The sequence below is a fragment of the Brachionichthys hirsutus genome, chromosome 11, assembly GCF_040956055.1.
Source record: "Brachionichthys hirsutus isolate HB-005 chromosome 11, CSIRO-AGI_Bhir_v1, whole genome shotgun sequence".
In the NCBI taxonomy this organism is placed as follows: Eukaryota; Metazoa; Chordata; class Actinopteri; order Lophiiformes; family Brachionichthyidae; genus Brachionichthys; species Brachionichthys hirsutus.
Window position 1 is genome coordinate 1 of NC_090907.1, and position 27,500 is coordinate 27,500.

The 27,500-nt window shown below is 53.0% G+C and overlaps 4 protein-coding genes across 4 annotated transcripts in view; 2 read left to right on the forward strand and 2 right to left on the reverse strand.

Moving 5' to 3' along the window:
- Positions 1-203: 203 nt before the first annotated feature.
- On the forward strand, positions 204-4,228 carry LOC137901620 (protein IWS1 homolog; the record flags this gene model as incomplete). The annotated part of the gene is given in 9 exon segments (XM_068745664.1): positions 204-354; positions 1,020-1,102; positions 1,185-1,314; positions 1,393-1,510; positions 1,594-1,705; positions 1,914-1,970; positions 2,034-2,044; positions 2,047-2,144; positions 3,316-4,228. Coding segments are annotated over 9 exon segments (886 nt in total), but the record flags the coding sequence as incomplete, so codon positions are not given.
- Positions 4,229-10,600: 6,372 nt separating this feature from the next.
- On the forward strand, positions 10,601-12,066 carry LOC137901621 (geminin coiled-coil domain-containing protein 1-like). Its single transcript, XM_068745666.1, has 3 exons — positions 10,601-10,670; positions 10,950-11,152; positions 11,278-12,066. The coding sequence occupies exons 1-3, from the start codon at positions 10,601-10,603 to the stop codon at positions 12,064-12,066; spliced, it is 1,062 nt and encodes a 353-aa protein (XP_068601767.1).
- Positions 12,067-14,957: 2,891 nt separating this feature from the next.
- il1rap (interleukin 1 receptor accessory protein) lies at positions 14,958-23,941 on the reverse strand. Its single transcript, XM_068745667.1, has 13 exons — positions 23,852-23,941; positions 21,528-21,658; positions 21,114-21,202; positions 19,186-19,363; positions 19,020-19,103; positions 18,323-18,548; positions 17,413-17,581; positions 17,261-17,332; positions 16,964-17,090; positions 16,683-16,831; positions 16,225-16,368; positions 15,717-15,860; positions 14,958-15,608 (listed from the first exon to the last, which is right to left on the reverse strand). Exons 1-13 carry the CDS (start codon positions 23,939-23,941, stop codon positions 15,205-15,207), a joined length of 2,007 nt encoding a protein of 668 aa, XP_068601768.1. The 3' UTR covers positions 14,958-15,204.
- Positions 22,378-27,500, reverse strand: part of LOC137901152 (fibroblast growth factor 12-like) — a 10,805-nt gene continuing 5,682 nt past the window's right edge. The window contains exons 3-6 of the mRNA XM_068745155.1: positions 27,100-27,207; positions 26,610-26,713; positions 25,894-26,092; positions 22,378-25,020 (exon numbers count right to left, since the gene is read on the reverse strand). Of these exons, the coding sequence (XP_068601256.1) occupies positions 24,854-25,020; positions 25,894-26,092; positions 26,610-26,713; positions 27,100-27,207 (578 nt within the window). The 3' untranslated portion in view covers positions 22,378-24,853. The remainder of the gene's footprint in view (positions 25,021-25,893; positions 26,093-26,609; positions 26,714-27,099; positions 27,208-27,500) is intronic.

Sequence of the window (27,500 nt, forward strand, 5' to 3'; positions counted from 1 at the left end):
CTCTCTCTCTGTGTCTCTGTCTCTCCCTCTCTCTCTCTCTCTCTCTGTGTGTCTCTGTCTCTCTCTCTCTGTGTCTCTGTCTCTCCCTCTCTCTCTCCCTCTGTGTGTGTCTCTGTCTCTGTCTCTCTCTCTCTCTCTCTCTGTGTGTGTGTCTCTTTCTCCCTGTCTCTCTCTCTCTCTCTCTCCCTGTCTCTCTCTCTCAGCACCAGCTTCATGTCCGACTTCGACATCATGCTCGCCAGGAGGAAAGCGTTGAACAGCAAGAGGCGGCGCCATCGAGACGGCGGGACCTTCATCAGCGACGCGGACGACGTCGTCAGCGCCATGATCAGCAAGATGAACGAGGCTGCCGAGGTCTGGCCTCCGAGTGTCTCTGTCCTCTGAGTGTCTCCGTCATCTGAGCGTCTCCGTCCTCTGAGCGTCTCCGTCCTCCGAGTGTCTCCTCCGTGTGTCTCCGTCCTCTGAGCGTCTCCGTCCTCTGAGTGTCTCCTCCGTGTGTCTCCGTCCTCTGAGCGTCTCCGTCCTCTGAGTGTCTCCGTCCTCTGAGCGTCTCCATCCTCCGAGTGTCCCTCCGTCCTCCGAGTGTCTCCTCCGTGTGTCTCCTCCGTGTGTCTCCGTCCTCTGAGCGTCTCCGTCCTCTGAGTGTCTCCGTCCTCTGAGCGTCTCCGTCCTCTGAGCGTCTCCGTCCTCTGAGCGTCTCCGTCCTCTGAGTGTCTCCTCCGTCCTCTGAGCGTCTCCGTCCTCTGAGTGTCTCCTCCGTCCTCTGAGTGTCTCCTCCGTCCTCTGTGTGTCTCCGTCCTCTGAGTGTCTCCGTCCTCTGAGCGTCTCCGTCCTCTGAGCGTCTCCGTCCTCTGAGCGTCTCCGTCCTCTGAGCGTCTCCGTCCTCTGAGTGTCTCCTCCGTCCTCTGAGCGTCTCCGTCCTCTGAGTGTCTCCTCCGTCCTCTGAGCGTCTCCGTCCTCTGAGCGTCTCGGTCCTCTGAGCGTCTCCGTCCTCTGAGTGTCTCTGTCCTCTGTAACAGGAGGACAGAATGCTGAACAGCAGCAAGAAGCCGGCGCTGAAGAAGCTCACGCTGCTGCCGCACGTCGTCATGCACCTGAAGAAGTAAGAAGGCTTCTGATTGGCTGATCTCTATCGCTGTCCTGGGGCTTTGGTCTCAGGTGTCACGGTGCCGTTTGTCCCTCAGGCAGGACTTGAAGGAGACGTTCATCGACAGCGGCGTGATGACGGCCATTAAGGAGTGGATCAGTCCGCTCCCGGATAAATCCCTCCCCGCGCTCCGGATCAGGGAGGAGCTTCTCAGGATCCTCCAGGAGGTGAGTGTCTCCTGAGGACGGGCGGGGCTCCGGGCTCCGTGTCTGAGGCCGTGTCTCGCGCCGTGTGTCCTCGTCCAGCTGCCCAGCGTGAGTCAGGACACCCTGAAGCACAGCGGCATCGGCCGGGCCGTCATGTTCCTGTACAAACACCCCAAAGAGTCCCGGTCCAACAAGGAGCTCGCCCTCAAGCTCATCAGTAAGCGCCGGCCCGCCGTCCCGCCGGCCCTCCGTCCCCTCCGGCCAGCCCGTGGACACTGAACCTTCTCATCTCTCGTCCAGACGAGTGGTCGCGGCCCATCTTCGGACTGACGTCCAACTACAAAGGGATGACGAGGGAGGAGCGCCAGCAGAGAGACCTGGACCAGCAGATGCCCCAGAGGAGACGCTTGAGGTACCGGCACGATCTGGAACCAGTCAGCGGGTCTGGATCCGGGTTCCGTGGATCCGGGTTCCCCGAGTGAACTCGGACAGGTCTGGATCCGGGTTCCCCGAGTGGACTCGGACGGTTCTGAAAGGCTCACTAACCCTCCGAGGTGGAGGATGCTAATGTTAGCATGGGGCGTGTCCGTTCACCGGGGCGTCTCTCTCCTTGTCTTTAGTTCTGGGGGACAGACGCCTCGCCGGGACCTGGAGAAACAGCTGACCGGGGAGGAAAAGTAAGTCCAATGTCCTCGCTCAAAGTGAAGACGGCGACTCTCACCGAGCGCCTCCTCCCACAGAGCGCTGCGACCCGCGACCCCGGGTTCTGCGCCAGGGCCCGGGTTCCGATGCCCTCCAACAAAGACTACGTGGTCCGACCCAAGTGGAACGTAGAAATGGAGTCCAGCAGGGTGAGTCCGCGGCGTACCTTTACTGATGTTTAAAACACTGGGGCAGCAGAGACTGTTTAGCATTGATGCTAGCAGAGGCTCGGTCACTAGCTGCGCTGTGATTGGTCCTCTGTAGAGCGGCTACAGGAAGGGCCTCAGCCTGCTGGAGAAGCACAAGCGCCGCTTCGCTGAGCGCAGGAAAATCAAGCGTCCGCAGGGAGCGGTCAAGATCAGCATAGAGGGGAACAGGATGCCCCTGTAGTTCCTACTGCTGTCCTGCAGGGGGGGCAGTAAGTCCTGCATGGTATGATGGTGATGGGGCTGTCGAACATTAACCCCTTCTGACCCGCTCCAGGATGTTAGACAAAACAACAGACGTCAATCAGAATCAAGCAGGGTCGCTTTTCAAGCTAACAAATGCTGCTTGGCTGCTGGAAACCTCCTGATTGGTTGAATCTGACCCGTTCTTCAAACCCTCCTCCTCGCCACCTGAGACAGCTAGCATTAGCAGCTAGCACACCTGCTGAACTTAAACTATTGTTATAGCTTAATAAGGATTTAGCTAAGTTAGCCTCACTCTAAAAGGTTCTGTAGCATTAACCTATGTTAGCAATCATCCACATTAGCATTAGCATTCCAGACACACTGACTCCTCAAAATAAAACAAGCCAGCTGAGCTAGCTACCATTAGCAGCTGATGTACATTGAGGTCATGCAGACTGCTGATGTTGTTAGCTAGTGTTAGCATTCCGCTGCATTACTTTCATCTCGTAATAATATTGTTTTTGGTATTGATTCTCCTTCGTTTTTTAAATATCACACATGTCTTAAAACTAACACAGTGTAAGCTAATGTTAGCCATCGTTAGCGCGAACCAACCGCCTCCATCAGGTCACGTCTGGAGCTACTGGTTCAGGGGCTGCTTCTTTCGATTTCTGGGGGGTTGGTGATGAAGCTTCTCAGCAGGTGGTCCCCTCTGAGGATTTGAGTTCTTCCTGTGCATGAGATGAGTCTGGAGAAGGGAAGCGTTAAATGGCGATGAAACACGGGCTAAAGTGCTCACAACAAACAAACAAGACCAAAAGGACTTGTTTGTTTCCTCGGCCCTTTGACAGGGAGGCGGCTCATGAGCACGTTAGCCTCTCTAGCTTCCTGCCTTTAAAGCGCTCTCTCTCGCTCTCTCTCTCTGCAGGGGCCGATGAAGAAGGGTTTGTCCCGCGTCGATAAACAGATGCGTAGATTCGCTGACATCCGTCGCCTGACGAAGCCGGGTCACGCCGTTAAAATCAGCGTGGAAGGAAACCGGATGCCGCTCTGACTTTAACCTTTAACCTCCGTGGGATTTATTCCCTCCTTCCTCCTCAGGTCCAGGTCCGCCTCAAGGGCTGCAGGAACGGGAATGTCTGTCTGTCATAGGAACGCCTCTGCCTGCTGAGCTGTTAGCTAATAGCTACGTTAGCGCTAACCTCAAACGACTGCTGATGTTATCTGGTCAGCAAAACTACAATGCTAGCTTGTATTGTCAGTTAGCTGTTGGCTTTTCCCCAAATCCATATTTTAGCAAACAATATTAACACGTCTTCATCTTCGCAGGGTTGTGAATTTTAGCATTATGCTAACTGTACTAGCCAACTAAGATAGCAAATATTAGCTGTTAAAGTTTTGGGGCTAATACAGAACAACACAACACCAGGTCATCAGCTAGCCCCATTAGCCTCATCGCTAAACCAGGTCATCAGCTAGCCCCATTAGCCTCATCGCTAAACCAGGTCATCAGCTAGCCCCATTAGCCTCATCGCTAAACCAGGTCATCAGCTAGCCCCATTAGCCTCATCGCTAAACCAGGTCATCAGCTAGCCCCATTAGCTTCATCGCTAAACCAGGAACTGATGTCACTTCAACCACTAAAGATAAAAATCTGGGCGCGAGGTTTGAGTCGGAGCTCGCCTGAGGATCTTTGTACGGTATTTTTGAACAGAAGGTGTGGCCACGCCCCCGTGTCCCTCTGCTTCTGTCGTAGCTGATCCGATGGATGGGATGGTGTCAGACTGGGCGTGTTGGATATGTTCACCTGTCTGTCTTTTCTTAATAAAGATTCAAACGCACCTCTGGGCTCCGAACCTTTGTCTGCAGCTGGTTTCTGCTCGAGTTCAAAGCGACTCTTAACTCTTTGTCGGCTGACGAGGACATCGACCGAGCCGCGGGGACACTTCCTGTGTGTTCTGACCTCAGCGAGCCGGACTCCGGCGCCGTCGGTGCTGCTGAGTGACGGAGAGGAGCAAACGTCTCCAGGACGGCGCCTGAAAATCAATATCAGCTGATCAAAACAGACGAATCACGATGATCAAAGAAGAAGAACCAGCTGGACCGAAGACGCTTCGGTTCTGAGAGGCCGGGCGGGAGCTTAGACAAAGGGACCGACGTCACCTAGGCAACCAGACTCCCCCGGAGTATTAGCATAATGCTAATGGTAGCATCACCTCACCCCAGGGTGGGGGCGGGGCAACAACACTTCATATTATGCATGCTAACGACTCCAGAGGTGTCAGGTTTCATGACTGCCAGTGACATCACTTCCTGTGTTTCGTCATCAGGACCATTTCATGTTAGGAACAGTAATGGGTCCGGGTCAGGGTAGAACCCGACGGTACCGGTGACGTCCACCCGGTCAGCAACCCCTGAAACCACCGTAGGGACCTGGGCGGGACCTTCAGGGACACTCAGGGACCTGGGACCTTCAGGGACCTGGGCGGGACCTTCAGGGACCTGGGACACTCGGGAACCCTTTCACCGGACTGTCCTTACGACCCGGTGTCTGATGGTCCAGTCCAGCATTAACCTGTTCGATCAGACGTGATGTCGTCTTCTGGGTCAGGTGGTCCGACTCGGCTCCGACTCGGCTCCCGGGCCGAGGTGAAGGCAGCAACTTGACCCGAGGCGGCGCCGGATGATGACCTGGACTGCGTGCCAGAGGACATTGGATGTTGGACAGACGGCTCAGGTTAGAAAGACGACACCGCAGCAAACGTTTGAATAGACGTTCAGAAATGTGTAAATGTGGCCAACGTGAAACCCGAGAGGCCCGTCTGCTACCTGCTCAGGTACAATCAGGCCCGGAACCGGAGAACAAACGGATCCCGAGGCCCTGGAGAGGTTTCTGAGTCCACCAATCAGCACGCTTCCTCCCAACACCTGAAGAAGAGTCGTTGAGTTTGGATCGGGTTTCGGTCCTGAAGCTGAGCTGGAATCTGAAACTAATCCTCGCCGACCGCCGACCGCCACGCCCCGATGATCCAGACGCCACGCTGGAAACAGAGTAATCAGATTACTTCCCTCAGCAGACGGAGGATCTGGACTGATCGATCAGATTATTGATCAAACAGAGACCAGCTTTTATTCCGTCTCCAGGACGGGACTTTCTGATTGGACTAGGTGAGACAGAGGACATGATGGACGGTTGTCCCGGGTGTCGTCCTACCTCCACCACCAGTCTCCATGCTGATTGGCTCCTGTGACGCAGCAGCATCAGGTGACCACACCTGAGTGCCGGATCCATCGGGTTCCAAACAAACAAACAAGCAAACGTCCCACGGCCCGGTTCCGATCCAGAATGTTCCGACACGCCTCTATGCTGTGAACCAATCACAGGCCTGCCTCCGTCTGTCTGGATGTCCAGCAGAGAGCAGGCAGGTCCAACAAATCCTGCCGTCCGTCCCCCTGTCATTAGGATCCCAGCGGGGGGGCTGACATCTGTCCTGCTGAACCTGCCTTACAGCAGCAGGTAGCGCCCCCTGCAGGGTCATCAGGCTGTTTAACGTCTGCCCCGTTAACTGGCGTCCACCAAACCCGTCCTGGAGTCATGTCACAAAGTCAATCCCAGAGACAAAACACTTCTGGAGACATGTTCTACTTTAAAGCCTTTAAAGTAACGCAGTCCCCAGACATCAAACAGATGCTGCAGGACAGCGTCCCTCATGTCTGTCTCAAACAGATGCTGCAGGACAGCGTCCCTCATTTCTGTCTCAAACAGATGCTGCAGGACAGCGTCCCTCATGTCTGTCTCAAACAGATGCTGCAGGACAGCGTCCCTCATGTCTGTCTCAAACAGATGCTGCAGGACAGCATCCCTCTTTTCTGTCTCAAACAGATGCTGCAGGACAGCGTCCCTCTTTTCTGTCTCAAACAGATGCTGCAGGACAGCGTCCCTCATGTCTGTCTCAAACAGATGCTGCAGGACAGCATCCCTCTTTTCTGTCTCAAACAGATGCTGCAGGACAGCGTCCCTCTTTTCTGTCTCAAACAGATGCTGCAGGACAGCGTCCCTCATGTCTGTCTCAAACAGATGCTGCAGGACAGCGTCCCTCATTTCTGTCTCAAACAGATGCTGCAGGACAGCGTCCCTCATTTCTGAAGCTGAAACTAAGGTCATTGCGTGCAGCAGTGAATGTGTATGCACGTGCACGCACATCATGTGCACGTTCGCCCTCTGTGACATCACAGGTTTCTGCCAGACGCGTTTCCGTAGAAACAGAACTACTCAGGACTGACTGGGTGGTTTTGGGTCGGCCCAGAACCTCCACGCCCCCGGAGCAGGGACGTCCAGCACCGCTGCCTGGCTCAAAGGCACCGCAGCGTGAATCCGCTTCACTCAATCACACCAGCTGGAGCTGCAGAGGGTCGTAATCCGCCGCCCGGGGTGGGTTCTGGCAGCTCAGCAGGTCGCCTAGCAACAGAGACACATTCAGAGGAGGCGAGAGGACGGCCTGCCCTGAACACCGCAGGAAACCGCTGCGGGTGCAGGAGCTTTACCAGGTCATGGTCCCATGTCCATGTCCAGGTGTAGTCTCCATGTCCAGGTCTAGTCTCCATTTCCATGTCCAGGTGTAGTCTCCATGTCCAGGTCTAGCCTCCATGTCCATGTCCAGGTCTAGTCTCCATGTCCAGGTCTAGTCTCCATGTCCATGTCCAGGTGTAGTCTCCATGTCCAGGTCTAGTCTCCATGTCCAGGTCTAGCCTCCATGTCCAGGTCTAGCCTCCATGTCCATGTCCAGGTCTAGTCTCCATGTCCAGGTGTAGTCTCCATGTCCAGGTCTAGCCTCCATGTCCAGGTCTAGCCTCCATGTCCATGTCCAGGTCTAGTCTCCATGTCCAGGTGTAGCTTTGACCTCGTTGCCGTCTCTCCCCGTCCTCAAGCCTGCCACCGTCCAGAATGTCCTGCGTCCCTGCTGCTGTCTGACATGCTGAGGGCCCCCGGCAGAGATTAGCCCCCCCCCCCCCAGAAGACTTAACCAGCCACAAAAGTCAAATATAATGGGCAGCCAGTGTCCCACAGGGGGGGACAGGGGGACAAACGTCTGGCGGACATTAGCAGCGGTCCTGGCCTCTCCTTAGTGACTTGGTTCTGGCATGGTGTCAGATTACAGATGAACGAACCCAATCAATCAGTGAGCCCTGATCAGCTGATAATCATCAATATGTCAATACTGTCAATATGAACATCTGATCAATAAAGCTGCTGCAGTACTGGACCGAACCATTAATCAGGACCGTTCACTGGACCGAACCATTAATCAGGACCGTTCACTGGACCAAACCATTAATCAGGACAGGACTTCGAGCGTGTTAACACGTCCGGACCGGAGTCCGGAGTTTTTCTGTCATTATGACGTCACATGACAGCTCGGAATGAGCCGAAAGAGAACCGGCAGCGTCAGCAGCGCGGTCCTACCAGCTGATTGGACGCGCGCGCGCGCGCGCTCTCCTACCTGTCCTCGGGAGCTGCAGGTTTATTCAGTTCTCCGGGTCCTCAGCTCCACATCACGGTCTCAACGCGGCTTCTCAACCCGGTCCTGACGTCATCCCGAGCAGCCTGAAGACGAGGACCAGCATCCTCCGTGAGTTCAGCGTCTGTCTCAGATAATCGATGATCGATGCGCGTGCACGTGACTGACGGAGGTCGGAGTTTTTACCGCAGCCGCGTGACGTTAGTTCGAGGTTTTGGTGAGAGACAGGTGGAAAGATGAGCATCCAGAACCTTTAGAACTCTATTCATCCAGAACCTTTAGAACTCTATTCATCCAGAACCTTTAGAACTCTATTCATCCAGAACCTTTAGAACTCTATTCATCCAGAACCTTTAGAACTCTATTCATCCAGAACCTTTAGAACTCTATTCATCCAGAACCTTTAGAACACTACTCATCCAGCACCTTTAGAACTCTATTCATCCAGAACCTTTAGAACACTACTCATCCAGAACCTTTAGAACTCTATTCATCCAGAACTCTACTCATCCAGCACCTTTAGAACTCTATTCATCCAGAACCTTTAGAACTCTATTCATCCAGAACCTTTAGAACTCTATTCATCCAGAACCTTTAGAACTCTATTCATCCAGAACCTTTAGAACACTACTCATCCAGCACCTTTAGAACTCTATTCATCCAGAACCTTTAGAACACTACTCATCCAGAACCTTTAGAACTCTATTCATCCAGAACTCTACTCATCCAGCACCTTTAGAACTCTATTCATCCAGAACCTTTAGAACTCTATTCATCCAGAACTCTACTCATCCAGCACCTTTAGAACTCTATTCATCCAGCACCTTTAGAAATCTATTCATCCAGAACCTTTAGAACTCTACTCATCCAGCACCTTTAGAACTCTATTCATCCAGAACCTTTAGAACTCTATTCATCCAGTACCTTTAGAAATCTATTCATCCAGAACCTTTAGAACTCTACTCATCCAGCACCTTTAGAACTCTATTCATCCAGAACCTTTAGAACACTACTCATCCAGAACTCTACTCATCCAGTACCTTTAGAACTCTATTCATCCAGAACCTTTAGAACTCTACTCATCCAGCACCTTTAGAACTCTATTCATCCAGAACCTTTAGAACTCTATTCATCCAGAACCTTTAGAACACTACTCATCCAGAACTCTACTCATCCAGTACCTTTAGAACTCTATTCATCCAGAACCTTTAGAACACTACTCATCCAGAACTCTACTCATCCAGCACCTTTAGAACTCTACTCATCCAGTACCTTTAGAACTCTATTCATCCAGAACCTTTAGAACTCTACTCATCCAGAATCTTTAGAACACTACTCATCCAGAACTCTACTCATCCAGCACCTTTAGAACTCCACTCATCCAGAACCTTTAGAACTCTATTCATCCAGAACCTTTAGAACTCTACTCATCCAGCACCTTTAGAACTCTATTCATCCAGAACCTTTAGAACTCTACTCATCCAGCACCTTTAGAACTCTACTCATCCAGTACCTTTAGAACTCTATTCATCCAGAACCTTTAGAACTCTATTCATCCAGAACCTTTAGAACTCTCCTCATCCAGTACCTTTAGAACTCTATTCATCCAGAACCTTTAGAACTCTACTCATCCAGAACTCTATTCATCCAGAACCTTTAGAACTCTACTCATCCAGCACCTTTAGAACTCTACTCATCCAGTACCTTTAGAACTCTATTCATCCAGCACCTTTAGAACTCTACTCATCCAGCACCTTTAGAACTCTATTCATCCAGAACCTTTAGAACTCTATTCATCCAGAACCTTTAGAACACTACTCATCCAGAACTCTACTCATCCAGTACCTTTAGAACTCTATTCATCCAGAACCTTTAGAACACTACTCATCCAGAACTCTACTCATCCAGCACCTTTAGAACTCTACTCATCCAGTACCTTTAGAACTCTATTCATCCAGAACCTTTAGAACTCTACTCATCCAGAATCTTTAGAACTCTATTCATCCAGAACTCTACTCATCCAGTACCTTTAGAACTCTACTCATCCAGTACCTTTAGAACTCTATTCATCCAGAACCTTTAGAACTCTACTCATCCAGAATCTTTAGAACACTACTCATCCAGAACTCTACTCATCCAGCACCTTTAGAACTCCACTCATCCAGAACCTTTAGAACTCTATTCATCCAGAACCTTTAGAACTCTACTCATCCAGCACCTTTAGAACTCTATTCATCCAGAACCTTTAGAACTCTACTCATCCAGCACCTTTAGAACTCTACTCATCCAGTACCTTTAGAACTCTATTCATCCAGAACCTTTAGAACTCTATTCATCCAGAACCTTTAGAACTCTCCTCATCCAGTACCTTTAGAACTCTATTCATCCAGCACCTTTAGAACTCTATTCATCCAGAACCTTTAGAACTCTACTCATCCAGAACTCTATTCATCCAGGACCTTTAGAACTCTTCTCAGTACATGAAACCATGGGATTCACCATGATGGCTCTGATCCGATAGGACCTGGTCCTGCTTGTGGTCCAGATGGTCCAGATCTATGGTCCAATCAGCTGATCACCTTCAGCGCACGACGCCAGCTGCCGCCTCCTTTTCAGTCGCTAACAAATTCTCCTCGTCTCTGTTTGAGGGACTCCTCCTCCTCTTCCTCACCACCACCTCCAGGTGGGGTTTCCATGGAAACCCTGGCCTCCATTTGGACCGGTGACCACAGTGACCTCGGACCCAACCCGCCCGCTACATGGGGTAAGGATGCTGCAGATAGTACTACAGTAGCGAGGTACTGCAACAACAGGACAACCAGACAGGAGAACACGTCACCATGGCAACCGGCTGCAAATAAACAACCAGCGGTGGTCTTCAGCGGTTCTTAACATTAATAAAATCTTCAACCTTGTGAAGATAAACGAGGACGAGTCACTCCCCATTGGTTGAAATATTTGACCCCGCCCATTGTTTTGCACTAAGGGCTTTTAATGGAAAGTATTCGAGTACTCTGAAGGTAACTGAGTACTTGCTTCCTAGAGTCTGGTGGAGCCCCCCCTGCTGGCCGGGTGTGGTCGGAGCAGCTTCACCTCCAGAGGAACCAACAGGGACCGTCTCAGCTCGGTCCGGTTCTGGTTCTGACTTTATCCCAGCTTCAGGAGACGCTGCTGCAGAGAGAGGAGGAGGTGGCCCGCCTCCAGGAGGAGAACCACAAACTCAGAGGGTTCCTCAACTCGTCAAAGGTTGGTTGACCCCCACCTCCCACCTGGTGTCAGGGGGGAGGGAGCAGAGGTTCGGGCTCCTCTCCTCTCAAGCGTTTTGTACCGTGGTTTCCCGCCTGGTTCTGATTGGCTGGTTCTCCTCTCAGAGACATCCTGCTGACGGGAGGAGGAAGAGGAAGAGGAAGAGGAACATCGAACATTTCCAGAACCTCAGAACTTCCCGGCCGGTCAGCAAGCAGGTCTGCAGGAACCTTGCTGCCGAGTTCTGCTCCAAGACCACCGAGACATGTTCCACCCCAGAACCAAACCTGGACCTTTGGGTTCTACGGACGCTCGGACTGAAGGACAGGGACACAATTGACACCTCCAACGGGTCCTGGTCCTCCTCCTCCTCCTCCTCATCACAGCAATGCAGCAGGAGCAGCTCCTTCGACTCCTCCTGCAGCTCCTCTACTCCGTCTCCTGTCCACAGATTTATGATCCGTGCTGCTGAGGGACAGAACTGTTGGACACTGGGTTCGGGTCAGCGCTACGACTTCTCTGCGGCTAGGCTAGCCAGACAGCATGAAGCTCCTGAAGCTCCGCCCCAAAAAGAACTAAGAACAGCAGAGTTCTGTCCGGGACCGGTCCAAACACAAGCAGCCCACTGGTCTCCCAACAAAATCCAGTTCAGTCCACCACCCGCCTCGTCTTCCAGTCCCTTTATGAACCGGTTGACATCCGTCTCCGCCTCGTCAGCGAGATGTCGTCCACCTAGCATCCGCAAAGATCTGGCCTTTAGCATGTCCATTAGCCCATCCAGCAGCGTCAGGACCCACAGCTTCCCCCACGGGCAGGCCTTCGTCAGGAAGGACCCAGACGGGAAGTGGAACTTCACCTGGTTGCCCAGACGACCACCAAAGGAACATCATGGTGCGAGCGCAACCGCGTGCTAACAAACAGGAAGTGGTTTAGAGCCCTCGACCGGCAGGTGTCCAGGTGATTCTGTGATTGGTGAGCCCCCTAGTGGCCGGAGGACAGCTCAGTGAATTACGGAATTAAGGAACACTCATGTTGAAGACGTTTTAGCCATTGAGCAAATGAATAAAAAGCTTCTTGAATATTTCTGCCGCCTAACTCAGAAATGTAAACTGAGCCCACTAAACTTTGCTAGCTAGTAGCATAGGAAGCAGGTCGTTAGCTAGTTAGCTTAGCTGGCAGCTTGACTTTTCACACTTTAGTTCTGTTTTCTTCCTGTCTGAACCGGAACACTTCCTGTTTGTACCTGAACACTTCCTGTCTGAACCTGAACACTTCCTGTCTGAACCTGAACACTTCCTGCCTGAACCTGAACACTTCCTGTTTGAACCTGAACACTTCCCATCTGAACCTGGACTCTTCCTGTCTGAACCTGAACACTTCCCGTCTGAACCTGAACACTTCCTGTTTGAACCTGAACACTTCCTGTTTGAACCTGAACACTTCCTGTCTGAACCTGATCACTTCTTGTTTGAAACTGAACACTTCCTGTCTGAACCTGATCACTTCTTGTTTGAAACTGAACACTTCCTGTCTGAACCTGATCACTTCTTGTTTGAAACTGAACACTTCCTGTTTGAACCTGAACACTTCCCATCTGAACCTGGACTCTTCCTGTCTGAACCTGAACACTTCCCGTCTGAACCTGAACACTTCCTGTTTGAACCTGAACACTTCCTGTTTGAACCTGAACACTTCCTGTCTGAACCTGATCACTTCTTGTTTGAAACTGAACACTTCCTGTCTGAACCTGATCACTTCTTGTTTGAAACTGAACACTTCCTGTCTGAACCTGAACACTTCCTGTCTGAACCTGAACACTTTAAACGCTTTATTTGGTTTAAAGCCTCAATGGTTTTTACACATGGGCATGAAAAGAGTTGTTTGTTTGCTGCCACATCAAAGAAACAACAATCAGATGTCATAGCAACGATGACGATGACATCACTGAGGTCACGCTGTTTCAGGATGATGTCATGTTTTCATACGGAGAACTGAATGGCGACTGAAGGATAGAATTTAAACATTTCCTGCATGAAATCATTAGATTTTAGTAACAGTCGAGTACAAATAAATTAATTTAAAACATTCTGAAACAAACAAACCATCAAACATACTTTTGGCCATGTGAGGTCATCTCTATGCCCCGCCCACCCAAGCTGGTTGTCATGACGCTGCTGTAGAAACAAAGTTAAGCAGGAAAACGTTCCTCCTTGACCTGCAGTCTGACGCCTCTTCATCTCCGTTACAAGTGAAACCAGTTAGACCCCCCTCCCCACCAGCTAACCATCGTGGGGTTTCTTCTCCCTGGGGGGGTCCGGGCCCGGCCCGGGGTCTCCCAAGAGCGGGACGGGGCCGTGGCGGTCCGACGGCGCCGGCCCTCTAATGACAAGGTAGGCCCGGCTGCAGCTGTCCGACAGATTGAGGCCCTTTCAGGCAGGACGGGGGGGGGGGGGGGGGCTCGGAGTCTGGCAGGAATGTCGGGGCGGGGCCGATCGGGATCACAAGCTGCTGGCGGCCGGAGTACCGGCTCATTAAAGAGGCCGGCCCGACTGAAACACGATCCGGGGAACGGGTTCAGAACCCAACAGCTTGGCTCACGTCAACACACCGGCCCATTTCAGCCCCCCCACCTGAAAGGGGCCAGAGCTCAGGTTACACCTGCCGTCAAACAACCAATCCTCCGTGAGGAGGCGGAGCCGACGGCGGCTCAAACTCAACCCGGAGTTTCACCAGAATTCCTCCAAATCAGAGGAGAAACCTGATCCGGGTCAGAACCTCCCGATTCATATCCAATTAGGCCTTATTGATCGGTCTCTCCAGTAATCAGCTGATCGGCGTGAGGATGATGATGGACCCTTCTACGCTGCTGCTGACCTCTGACCTCCGGGCGGTGCCGAGGGGATTCGGGAGCGGGTTTAGAAGCCGAACCGCACCGACCCCAGACCAGGTGTTTGTGCAGGTAAACAGGAAGTAGCACACGCTTCATGGGAACATTCAACTTCTGGAAAACAACCGCTCAGGATTCGGTTTCTCCTGCGGATCAAATAACGGCGGTCGCGTGTTCTAAGCGTGTGCAGCATGCAAGTCGACCAACACGCCTCCGCTGTGGCCCGACGCCACCTGGCCGTGTCCGAACACACACACGCACACGCACACCTGGTCTAACCAGCTCAACCAGTCCAGGGCTGGGTCACGCCCACAGCAGTGTCCCAGCTGACGTGGACGCCACCTGAGTGATGTCATAAAGGTCATACCTGAGGTGACCAATCCTTAACGCAGGAGAAAGGGAAACCAGACACTGACACCTGCTGCTCACCTGAGAACAGCAGGTGGAGGCAGGACTTCAAAATACATCTCTTAACATGTACGTACCCAACCTCAGCGTCTTCATCTCCGCCCCTTCTAGCTCCGCCTCCTGTCTCACGTTTACGGGCTTTCTGGGCGTCGTAGTTCTGCTAAAACATATTCTGCTTCAGGTGAGGTCAGCTGATTGACCTCACCTGTGAGCCAGTCCGGAACGATGTGTTCAGGACACCTGGGAACATCCGGACTCTGATAACGGGGACACGGTGGACGTGGAGACACCCCGGGGACACTCCAGGAGGATGCGGAGGAGCCGCTTGTCCGTCTTTAAACGTCATTCTGAATTTGTTGAAACATTAAAGTACTCGCTCTAAATATCACGGAACCCGTCTCGGGTTCGCTGCTGGGGGGTCGGAGGTCGAGCTCGGAGGACTCTAATCAAGCAAGTGTCAAAATGTTTGTGTTAAATGTTTCAGATAAAATTATTCTCTGCAGCAGTTCATTGATTTAATAAATGTTTTTATACAGCGTACAGGTTATATATGTATGTATATTTACACATGCAGTGTTACGCCCCATTAAACCCTCTATGCAGATGACGCTCTACTTTATATAGCAGACTTCCAAAGTACCAGAGACTGGAGGGACATGAAGGACACCGTGGCGTGTCCAGTCTCTGTCCCTGCTCGTCCCTTCACTCTTTATCTCTGGAGCTGATGACACTGTTCCCGTGGCGACAACACCACGGTTCAGAACCGTCTCGTGTTGCTGATGAGTCCGGTTTGGGAGGTGGTGCTGGTCTGACTCTGCAGCCTCAGCAGGGACATGTCCTTACCGCCGCCAACCCTTCTCACCGGTAGCTCCACCCTCAGCCTCTTCCAGAAGTGGGACGTCAGCTCCGTGGACTTGTCCCCCTGCCACCGGACCACGGTCAGGGCCACCTGGGCCCTCCTCAGCTCTTTGACCCAGCCCTGCCTCCGGACTGGCTTGTACTGGACCAGGATCACCCGCAGGTGCCCGCCTAGCGCCATGGTGTCGATGCCGGCCTTCAGCTCCAGGAGGGTCTGGGAGCCCCGGCGGGCGTAGCCGGGACCGATGACCACCAGGAGGCGCCGGCTACGAGCCACGAAACCCAGAGTCTCATCTGTGATGGCTGCAGGGGGACAGGACGGATGACGGACGGATGGCGTGTGCTATGTCTGCTTCAGTAGTAGTATTACTGGTAGTATAATACAAGTACACACTGTACTGCAGTACTCACTCCCTCCTGGCAGGCTGTCCCTGTCAAAGATACACACCGAGTATCCGAGCTCGTTCTCCAGAACGCCGCGGAGCGTCGACAGAACAAACTCCTCCTCCTCGCCGTTCCTCACGTACGAGATGTAGACGTCGTAGGTTTTATCGTCTGGACACACACAGAGACACACACACACACACACACACACAGAGACACACACAGACACACACAGAGACACACACACACACAGAGACACACACAGAGACACACACACACACACAGAGACACACACACACACACAGAGACACACACACACACAGAGACAGAGACACACACACACACAGAGACACACACACACACACAGAGACAGAGACACACACACACACAGAGACACACACACACACACACACACACACACACACACACAGACACACACACACACACACACACACAGACACACAGACTTCCTGTTCAGATCCCAGAGGGACTGCGGTGCGTTCGAGGACCTCACCTGAGGTCTCGTCGAGCTCACCTGTCTGCCGCTCGTCGGTGCCGAAGCAGGAGCGATAGAGCAGCAGGAGCTCCAGCCAGAAGACGTGGTACGTGACGAAGAGGAGGAGGAGGAGGAGCAGCGTCACGCCGAGGCCACACCCCAGCTCCAGCAGCGGCAGCGGCGCTGAAACACAGCGGCATCGTCATGGAAACCAGCACGTCACTCATTCATCCTCCTCTTCGTCTGGAGGCAGGTGAGAGGCGGGGCACACCCCGGATGCGTCGCATGTTCTTGGAGGAAACCGGAGAACCCGGAGAGAACATACGAACTCCACACGGAAGGGAATCGAACCCACGACCTTCTTGCTGTGAGACAGCGCTACCCACTGCGCCGTCTCACCACCTGATGGACGGTCGTAAGCGTGCCTTTCCTGTTATGCTTTTATTGTGAAACATCCGCAGGAAGCGGGCGGCCCGTCCCCCGTCCCTCCGTCTTACCCTCCTCCTGCAGCCGCGCCCTGCGGGTTTGGAACCCGCGCTCGTTCTTCACCGAGCAGTTGTACTCCCGGTCCAGGTCTTTGGCCCGGAAGTCCTCGATGACCAGAACGCTCTCCTCGGTCCGGGTTCCGTAGCTGTCCTTCAGCCAGCTGCGGGACACGTCCCACGAGTTACTAGATGAAAGGGCTCGTCCTCGTCCTCCAGACGGGACGGCCTCGGCGTGGACACGTCCCATGAGTTACTAGATGAAAGGGCTCGTCCTCGGCGTGGACACGTCTCACCTGTTTATGTTGGAGAATCGCGGGTCAGGAAGTTCGTCCAGCGTCTTCCCGTCCACCGTCCACCAGATGTCCCAGGCCGAGTCCAGGAAGGGGAACACGCCTTTGCAAAGCAGACGCACCTCCGAGCCTGAGCGAGGACAGGATCACAGGACGGTCCGGATGCAGGTTCGGTTCTGGACGTCGACGGACCGACCGGCTCGCCTTTACAGAACGCCGTTTCACCGACCGACGGTTCCGGTTTCCAACGCTCTTTCATCATAACTTGGAACACGTTGTGCGGTTCTGCCGGGAACCTACCCCGTCTGACGCTGAAGGACTGCTCGCTGGACGGGTTGATGAGACTGGGCTTTTTGGACACGGTGGACGGATCTACTGAAGACAACACAGTTCACCTGTGCAGGTGAATGGACTCACTGCAGAAAGCGGCCAGCAGGAGGACGTGGACTTACAGACGGCGGTGACGTTGATGGTCCTGGTGAAGCTGAGCGCGGTGCCCCCCCTCTGGTAGCGGACCGTACAGTAATACAAGCCCTGGTACCGGTCCTTCATGAGATTGACCCGCAGCGTGGTTCCGACCTGCTCCCGGTCCCTCTCCCAGAATGGATAGCGTTCACACTGCTGGGACCAGAGCCAGAGGACATGGGGACCACCCACTGGATGCTAATCTGATAGCGCTATGCTAGCAGGGACCACCCACTGGATGCTAATCTGATAGCGCTATGCTGGCAGGGACCACCCACTGGATGCTAATCTGATAGCGTTATGCTGGCAGGGACCACCCACTGGATGCTAATCTGATAGCGCTATGCTAGCAGGGACCACCCACTGGATGCTAATCTGATAGCGCTATGCTAGCAGGGACCACCCACTGGATGCTAATCTGATAGCGCTATGCTAGCAGGGACCACCCACTGGATGCTAATCTGATAGCGCTATGCTGGCAGGGACCACCCACTGGATGCTAATCTGATAGCGTTATGCTGGCAGGGACCACCCACTGGATGCTAATCTGATAGCGCTATGCTAGCAGGGACCACCCACTGGATGCTAATCTGATAGCGCTATGCTAGCAGGGACCACCCACTGGATGCTATTCTGATAGTGCTATGCTAGCAGGGACCAACCACTGGATGCTAATCTGATAGCGCTATGCTAGCAGGGACCACCCACTGAATGCTATTCTGATAGCGCTATGCTAGCAGGGACCACCCACTGGATGCTATTCTGATAGCACTATGCTAGCAGGGACCACCCACTGGATGCTATTCTGATAGCGCTACGCTAGCAGGGACCACCCACTGGATGCTAATCTGATAGCGCTATGCTAGCAGCTTTAAAGGTAAACACATTCTGAAATACCGATCTCTCCGGTTTCACAAAGACCCAGGTGACCGTCGGCCTGCTGTCGGCCATCTTTGCAGCGTCCTCCAGGTCTGGACACTCCAGCAGCTTCCCCTCCTGGAGGGGGGCTACCTCCTGACTCGCTGCCACGGCAGCCGGAGGCGGGCAGTCGGTGACCAGGACCAGCTGGTCCTGCCGCAGCACCTTCAGCCAGATGGCGGTCTTAATGCAGGACGACGTGTTGCTGTAAGACAGAGACAGCTAGATAACAGGTACAGCGTAGAACACTAGGGGGCGACTGTGGCGCAGAGGCGGTCCAATCTCAAACCCTGCATGTGGAAGTGTCCAGCAGGGAGGCGTAACCAGCGTGTTCCCGGTACGGGGCTGAGTGGCGCTCCAGCAGGGAGGCGTAACCGGCGTGTTCCCGGTACGGGGCTGAGAGGCGTAACCGGCGTGTTCCCGGTACGGGGCTGAGAGGCGTAACCGGCGTGTTCCCGGTACGGGGCTGAGAGGCGCTCCAGCAGGGAGGCGTAACCGGCGTGTTCCCGGTACGGGGCTGAGAGGCGCTCCAGCAGGCGATGGAAGCCGCCCTGATCTGATCTGATCAATAACGAGCTATTGTTTGAGTGCGTTAGCAGGACCAGGGTACGGCTGATCCGGACCACCATCTGGATCCGAAAGGCTCGGGTTTCTGATTCCAGGTGCCGTTTCTTACCCGAGCACGCAGACGTAGCGCCCGGCGTCGGCGCCGGCGGCCGGCTGCAGCCACAGCGTCTCTCCGTCTTCGGTGAGACGGGAACTGCAGAGAAGATGGTAAATCAGACGCTAACCGCTAACGGAGGCTAACGGAGACGCTGTAAGAGGACACCCTGCAGCTTTACCTGAGCCTGATTGGCTGCTCCAGGTCGCTGCCCTCGGGGGTGTGGTACCACGCCAGGTTGTGTCCTACCAGCTGGGTGGGGGGGTGAGACAAAAGAGGACAGGACAGCCAGCCGACCTCCCCCTCCAGCACAGAGACCGCCCCTTTTCTGAACTCCTCCCAGCCATGGCACCTGGTCCCTGAGGGGGCGGGCACAATTCAAAGGTTAGTTCAACAGCACGTCCAATCAGATGCGTCCATTAATACAGGAAAAATGTCTTCTTTAGAAGTTCACGATAAATAATGACAAAGAGGGCGTGGACGTCCCGATCCGGCCCCCCCGAGTCCAAGTCATTTGATTAGAACCGATACCGAGTCCCGATCCGGCCCCCCCGAGTCCGAGTCATTTGATTAGAACCGATACCGAGTCCCGATCCGGCCCCCCGAGTCCGAGCCATTTGATTAGAACCGATACCGAGTCCCGATCCGGCCCCCCCGAGTCCGAGTCATTTGATTAGAACCGATACCGAGTCCCGATCCGGCCCCCCGGAGTCCGAGCCATTTGATTAGAACCGATACCGAGTCCCGATCCGGCCCCCCCGAGTCCGAGTCATTTGATTAGAACCGATACCGAGTCCCGATCCGGCCCCCCGAGTCCGAGCCATTTGATTAGAACCGATACCGAGTCCCGATCCGGCCCCCCCCCCCGAGTCCGAGCCATTTGATTAGAACCGATACCGAGTCCCGATCCGGCCCCCCCGAGTCCGAGCCATTTGATTAGAACCGATACCGAGTCCCGATCCGGCCCCCCCCCCCCCCGAGTCCGAGCCATTTGATTAGAACCGATACCGAGTCCCGATCCGGCCCCCCGAGTCCGAGCCATTTGATTAGAACCGATACCGAGTCCCGATCCGGCCCCCCGAGTCCGAGCCATTTGATTAGAACCGATACCGAGTCCCGATCCGGCCCCCCGAGTCCGAGCCATTTGATTAGAACCGATACCGAGTCCCGATCCGGCCCCCCCGAGTCCGAGTCATTTGATTAGAACCGATACCGAGTCCCGATCCGGCCCCCCCGAGTCCGAGTCATTTGATTAGAACCGATACCGAGTCCCGATCCGGCCCCCCGAGTCCGAGCCATTTGATTAGAACCGATACCGAGTCCCGATCCGGCCCCCCCGAGTCCGAGTCATTTGATTAGAACCGATACCGAGTCCCGATCCGGCCCCCCCGAGTCCGAGTCATTTGATTAGAACCGATACCGAGTCCCGATCCGGCCCCCCCGAGTCCGAGTCATTTGATTAGAACCGATACCGAGTCCCGATCCGATACTTCTATAATCCATAAAAACTAAAGACGAGTGAAGACGCGGATCCAGGACGTCCCTTATTCTCTATTTAGTCTTCTTCAGACTCGCGCGACTAGCTTCAAGCTACTTCCTGTTTAGCAGCATTCAGCCAACAGCGTCACAGGAAGTGACGTCATGCTGCTGGCGTAGAGAGGTCTCACTCTGTAGCGTAACTCCAGACCTGCTAAAACGATCCATAGATACCCGAGTCCTGATCGGGACGTCCCGAGTACTTATACTTGGCTTTAGGATGTATTGTCCTACTTAAATACTTAAACACATACTTGTATCCTGATAGTGTTTGTAATGAAAGTGCAGTTCTCAGTACTCGTAGGTGTTTTATTTGAACAGTAATCTTTGCCTGTCTTCAGAGACGTGTGGGGGGACAGGGTTGGACGCCGGCGTCTCCGGAGTGCAGACCTATCGAGGTCTCGGGCGTCCAGGAATAAACTTTATAAGAGTCGGTGGAAGGACGAGGGACGAAGGTCCCTTCAGGACACACGGGGACACACGGGGACACACGAGGAGTCTCTCTCCGTAGGTTTTATTTCAATAGGATCAGATTTCATATTTTTAGGAACCAGGTGAAGGGGCGTGGCCTACCTGGCAGGTCTCCGACCGACCGACTGATGTCTGCTGTCGCCGTGACAACCACAATGGAGAGGATGAGGAGCGTGGCGATGAAGCTCGCCCTGAAAAAGACAGCAACATCCCATAATAACACAGAACTGGACCAGAACCTCCTCTGGGGCCATGGCGACCCCACCGGGACAGGAGACGGCCCATACAGGCATGGTGTCCAGGTGTCCCGGTGTCCCAGTGTCCAAGTGTCCCGCTGAGCAGCAGGTACGGATCTCTGCCTCCTGCCCCAGAGGATTCTGGGAGGTTATCCGTTACCGTTACCGCGTTAAGATCCCAGAACTCCTATGAGAATAGGACCGGACCGGACCGGACCGGACCGAACCGGAACCCGAGAACAGCAGCGCGAACAAAACAAGCATCAGCAAGTTGACTCACATGACGCTGGACCGGTTCCGGGCTCGGGGCTCGCACCCTGGTTCCGGACTGAAGCGTGAATCTCCGGTGACTCCGACCCGCTCCGGAAACACCGGGCCGGTACCGGGAAGGCTTCCAGCGACGGCGCGAGACTTCAGAACAAAGTCACGTGTTAGGCTGAACGGAACCGACCGACCGGGCCAGAACCGCAAAGAAGCGTCAGGGCGGAAGGCTCAGTCCGTGTGTGCGTGTGTGCGTGCGTGTAGGAAGTCGCGCTGTGAATTCCGGCTCCGCCTCCTGCTGCGTCATCAATCAGCGTCCGCTCTGTTGGGTCGAGTTAACCAGAACCAGAACCTGAACTCTGAGTTCTGTTTCATTATAGATTATAGATAGATAGATATCGATAGATATAGATTATAGATAGATAGATATAGATTATAGATAGATAGATATAGATTATAGATAGATAGATATCGATAGATATAGATTATAGATAGATAGATATAGATTATAGATAGATAGATATAGATTATAGATAGATAGATGGAACGAGACGAACCCAAGCTCTCACTTCATTCGTTTTTATTGTTCGATGATGATGATGATGATGATGGCTTCTAATGTAAGGTGCGCTAAATGGGGGTGACTCAGCAAAGTTCAGGACAGCACCCCCTACAGGCCGGGTCGCTCATTGTTTCTTGTGACGTCACAGCCCAGGACCTGCTGATCCTCCTGAAAGCACAGCCGCTGATTCTAGTGTAAAAACCAATGACGTCAGCAGGATGGGAGAATTTCACAGGTGTCGTTTCCCACAGGATTTGAACGCACCATCAAGTGGAACTGAATTCACTCTGAGACTGTCCGTGAGGCGTTCAGGGTCAATCAAGGTTTATTTGTTTTAGCTGTTTATTTACACGTTTATTTCTGTTGTTTGCTGCGTGCCAGAACGAACACTCGTCTTCATCGTTCCCTCCGTTCAGATCTCAGGAGACGAAGTTTCGACGCTGTTCCCGTCGGGGTCTGAGGCAGTGCGTGGATTGTGATTGGCTCGTTCCTTTGATTTCACCCACCAGTCTCCAGAGCCGTCTATTTTGAACCAATAAGAGACAAAACTCTAAAAAGAATAAAACTCCTCTGTGGTGGCAGCCAATCAGAGTCCATCCTATGTCCGTTGACACTGACTCCGCCTCTTCTAATGCTGATGATGCCACAGTTTCTAACGGTGACAGAAAGATCAGCGAGTTTAATGACAGCGTAGTTCAGCTGCTGCCGGAAGTGATGCAGAAACAATTATCGTTCCGTCGGAAATAGGTCCAACAAGGAAAAACTACAAACTATAAGAAAAACTACACACAACAAACAAAGGGAAAAACAAAAACACAAAATAATACAAGCAAATCAGCAAACAAAATACAAGGAAAAACTGCAAACTATAAGAAAAACTACACACAACAAACAAAGGGAAAAACAAAAACACAAAATAATACAAGCAAATCAGCAAACAAAATACAAGGAAAAACTGCAAACTATAAGAAAAACTACAAACAACAAACAAAGGGAAAAACAAAGACACAAAATAATACAAGCAAATCGAAATAAATAAAGAAAAAACTACAACTGCAAATAAACAGGAAAAACTAAAAACTACAAAGAAAAAATATCAGCAATAAACAAATAAATATCATAAACTAAAATAAATCTAAAAAAAGAAGACAAACTAGGATAGGCGCTCGGGCCTAAATATAAAGAATGAATAAAATCTGAAATAATGAAACCTCTCATGAACAAAAACAAAAGAAAGTTTGGTAAATATAAACAACAGTAAGACAGCACACTGTCAGAGAACGTCCCGATTCCCAGGTTCCCTAAACGCATCATGACACGCAGCAAAACAAACTAAAGACGCCACTTCAGGAGAAATACAATCTTTAGCTGTTTTTGAAATAAATATTTGATATAGATCATAGATAAATACATCTCTTTTGTTTTTTTTATTCAGGTGCCTCCAAATAACAAAACTAATAATCAATGATCACAAACATTGATAAGGTGCCACTGGTTCCCAGGGTTCAATCTGCGAAACTATGAAGAATCAGAAAGAAAAAGAACCAATCAGGAAGCTGAAGACACGGCCGTGACGATGACATCATCAATTACCTTTGGTTCGGATCTCAACCCCGCCTCTTTTATACAATTGGCCGACATGCAGTCTACATGAAAGAAAAGTTCCTGATCAGCCCCTCCCCTTTTCAGAAGGGCACCAATCAGAACGCAGCGTGCCAGACGCAGCACAAACGTCAACGGGAAACATTCTTCTAATTCCGGACAGTCCTTGAACGCATCACCGGTTCGGACCGGATCGCGTGACGCAGCTCGGCCGTCAGTGTGTAACCCGAAACCGGTTCAATCCCCCAAACGACCACCGGGATGTACATCATGCAATAAAAAAACTGCTCATCTGATCGGACCCTGAACGCAGCAGACGGCCAGCGACGTCACAATCAGAGCGACCAATCAGAGCCGGGACGCCAACAGACGCGAAAAGCGAAGCGGACTTCAGGATGTTAGCTTGTTAGCATTAGACAGACATTTTGAGCTGCAGAAATGATCAATAATGGTAGATCGCTAGACTATGTGCCCCGCCCCCAGCCGGGTGGTTCCAGGGTTCGGAACGGATACGCTGGAAGCTCATGATTTAAGTTGAAAATTGTTAGCATCTGCGTGCTAGCTGGCTGTTTAGCTATCGATTTCCTAATAAGGGTGGTCGTCGATGGTTCCGACGGGCCTCGGCAATCTTTAGTAGCTTCACGGTGCGTTTTATTGGAGCTCTAATAATTCCTTAAACTACGAATAAAGGACAGTTGGAAGACAGACACATGTTAAAGTGACTTAAGCTAAGCTAAGCTAAGCTAGGCTAAGCTGTTCCTTTATATTCCTCCTGCTCTCCCGCCGGTCCGAACGCCGCGGCCTTCCCGCCTCTGGAGACAAACAGCTGTGCTCTGATTGGACGGAGCAACACAGCGATGAGGAAGAAGCGCGGCGACGTTTTAGCATTCATGACATGAAGGACGTTTCTACGCGGCGTAAAGCGTCGGAGCTCTGATGATGACGTGGCGATGACGGCTAGGGGTGCTCGCCGGCGCTGACTCAGCACGGCTTTTTGCATAAAATGTAAATAATTATCCTCGACGTCCAAACAAGCCCCTCCCCTTTACGTTTAAACTATTTCACGTTTTCTTTTCTCTCCTCTTTCCTTTCTGGGTTTCTTTGTTGTCGTTTGCTGAACAGAGGGAGTGTTAAAATGGGAGTTCGCCTCCTCCTCCTCCACCTGTGGGGGGCGCTGCAGGCTACGATCCGTCCTGCTCTGTGCAGTCCTCCTGCTCGTCCTCCTGCTCGTCCTCCTGCTCGCGCTCCTGGCTCCTCTCCCGCTCCCCGCTGTTGAGTGTCGGGCTCCTCGACGGCTTCTGCAGCTTCTCCTCCAGCTCGTGGAGCGACGGCTCCTTATACATGCAAACTGCAGGGAGGAGGAGGAGGAGGAGGAGGAGGAGGAGGAGGAGGAGACAACACGCTTTTATGCAGACAAGGAGACACTGCTTTGTCCCACCCTTCACAACATGTGCATGTGTGCCGTTGGAGGAAGAGGAGGAAGAGGAAGGAGCTTCTTGTTTCCTGTTGAACCTCCACCCTGCAGGACAACCTCACGATGAGTTCAGGTGCTGTCGGTCAAAGCGACTCTCACCTTTATTCTCTACTCAGAAACAAATTCAATATATTTAAACTTTGCTTGTAGGAACACTTTCTTCAGCTAAACATCTCTCCTGATCCCCTCTAACCGATTCCCTCTGCTTCCAGTGCTCGTGCTAAGCTAGGCTAACCGTTCCCCCTGCTTCCAGTGCTCGTGCTAAGCTAGGCTAACCGTTCCCCCCTGCTTCCAGTGCTCGTGCTAAGCTAGGCTAACCGTTTCCCCTGCTTCCAGTGCTCGTGCTAAGCTAGGCTAACCGTTCCCCCCTGCTTCCAGTGCTCGTGCTAAGCTAGGCTAACCGTACCCCCCTGCGTCCAGCGCTCGTGCTAAGCTAGGCTAACCATTTCCCCCTGCTTCCAGTGCTCGTGCTAAGCTAGGCTAACCATTTCCCCCTGCTTCCAGTGCTCGTGCTAAGCTAGGCTAACCGTTTCCCCTGCTTCCAGTGCTCGTGCTAAGCTAGGCTAACCATTTCCCCCTGCTTCCAGTGCTCGTGCTAAGCTAGGCTAACCATTTCCCCCTGCTTCCAGTGCTCGTGCTAAGCTAGGCTAACCATTTCCCCCTGCTTCCAGTGCTCGTGCTAAGCTAGGCTAACCATTTCCCCCTGCTTCCAGTGCTCGTGCTAAGCTAGGCTAACCAGGGCCGTACCTTCGATGGGTCTGGGGACGAAGTGTGAGCAGGGTTTGGTCTTCTTCACGCGGTTCCCCTTCATGACGACCCCGTCCTTGTTGAGGCCCAGGAACCAGGCCCGGCCCGACTCGTGCTGCCGGTACAGCGTGGACGAGTAGATCACGTAGTAGTTCTCGAACACGGACTCCTTGAACTTACACTCCGCCGTGAACACGTCCTGAAAACAGGAGATGCCACGCCCATCAGCAGGGAGGACGGCGGCCATCTTGGAAGTCTGTCCCTTCCCTTCCCGTCACCTCTTTATGCCAGGAAGCAGACGGGGAGAAACGTTCAGAACCCCTCCCTCCCCTCCCTCTCTCCCCTCCCTCTCTCCCCTCCCTCTCTCCCCTCCCTCTCTCCCCTTCCTCTCCTCCATCCCTCCCTCTCTCCCCTTCCTCCCCTCCCTCTCCTCCCCTCCCTCTCCTCCATCCCTCCCTCTCTCCCCTCCCTCTCCTCCCTCTCTCCCCTTCCTCTCCTCCCTCCCTCCCCTCCTCCATCCCTCCCTCTCCTCTAGATTAGAGGAAGTGTAAAACGTCTTCGTCTTAATCTGGAGACATTACCTGATTTACCCCCCCCCCCCCCCCCCCGACACACTTAAACAGGTTCTGTAAAAGGGGCTCCGGTCAGACCGGTGTGTTAGCCTAGCCTGCTAGCTTGGTGTTCGGCCGGTATTGCTTTGATCTTCTGCTTCTCACCGACGTGTAGAGGAACCCTTCTGCGTTCATCGCCACGTAGAGCTCCGCCTTCACGCCCTGGATCGCCACGACCCGCAAACCCACCGGGATCAGGTTAAACAGCGCTGGAGGCAGACAGGCAGAGAGACAGGCAGGCAGAGAGACAGTCAAGTTAAAGAGTTGAACTGAGCTTCTGATTGGTCGAGAGAAAGATGATTCATTAACTCCATGAGAGCTGGAGGAGGTGTGTCACCTGTCGCTGATGGACAAACCGTTAGCTTAGCTTTAGGACTGTAATGCTAATGGTGGCGCCCGGCGCTAAGCGAACAATCTGAGACTGAGACAGGAGTGAAGAGAGAAGGTGAGACAAGACGGACAGGTGTAGTGTGGAGGAGGGGGAGGAGGAGGAAGAGGAGGAGCAGGAGGAGACCTGATCAGAGGAAACCTGACCAGCTTGTCTCCGGTGCCGGTGCCGGTGCCGGTGAGTGGGCGGGGCTTGTCCGGGACTCACTGTAGTCGCTGTTCTCGTCCTTGTTCCCGCTGATCGCTCCGTCCGGCTGCATCTGGAGGAAGAATCCGTGTTCACTGAAGAGACGCGTCACGATGCCCTTCAGCTGCTCTGGAGACACACAAACACACACACACGCAGAGACACGCACACGCAAACACACAGAGACACGCAGAGACACACACACGCAGAGACACACACACGCAGAGACACGCACACGCAGAGACACGCACACACACACGCAGAGACACGCACACGCAGAGACACGCACACGCAGAGACACGCAGAGACACACAAACACACACACACACGCAGAGACACACACACGCAGAGACACGCACACACAGAGACACGCACACACAGAGACACGCACACGCAGAGACACGCAGAGACACGCACGCACA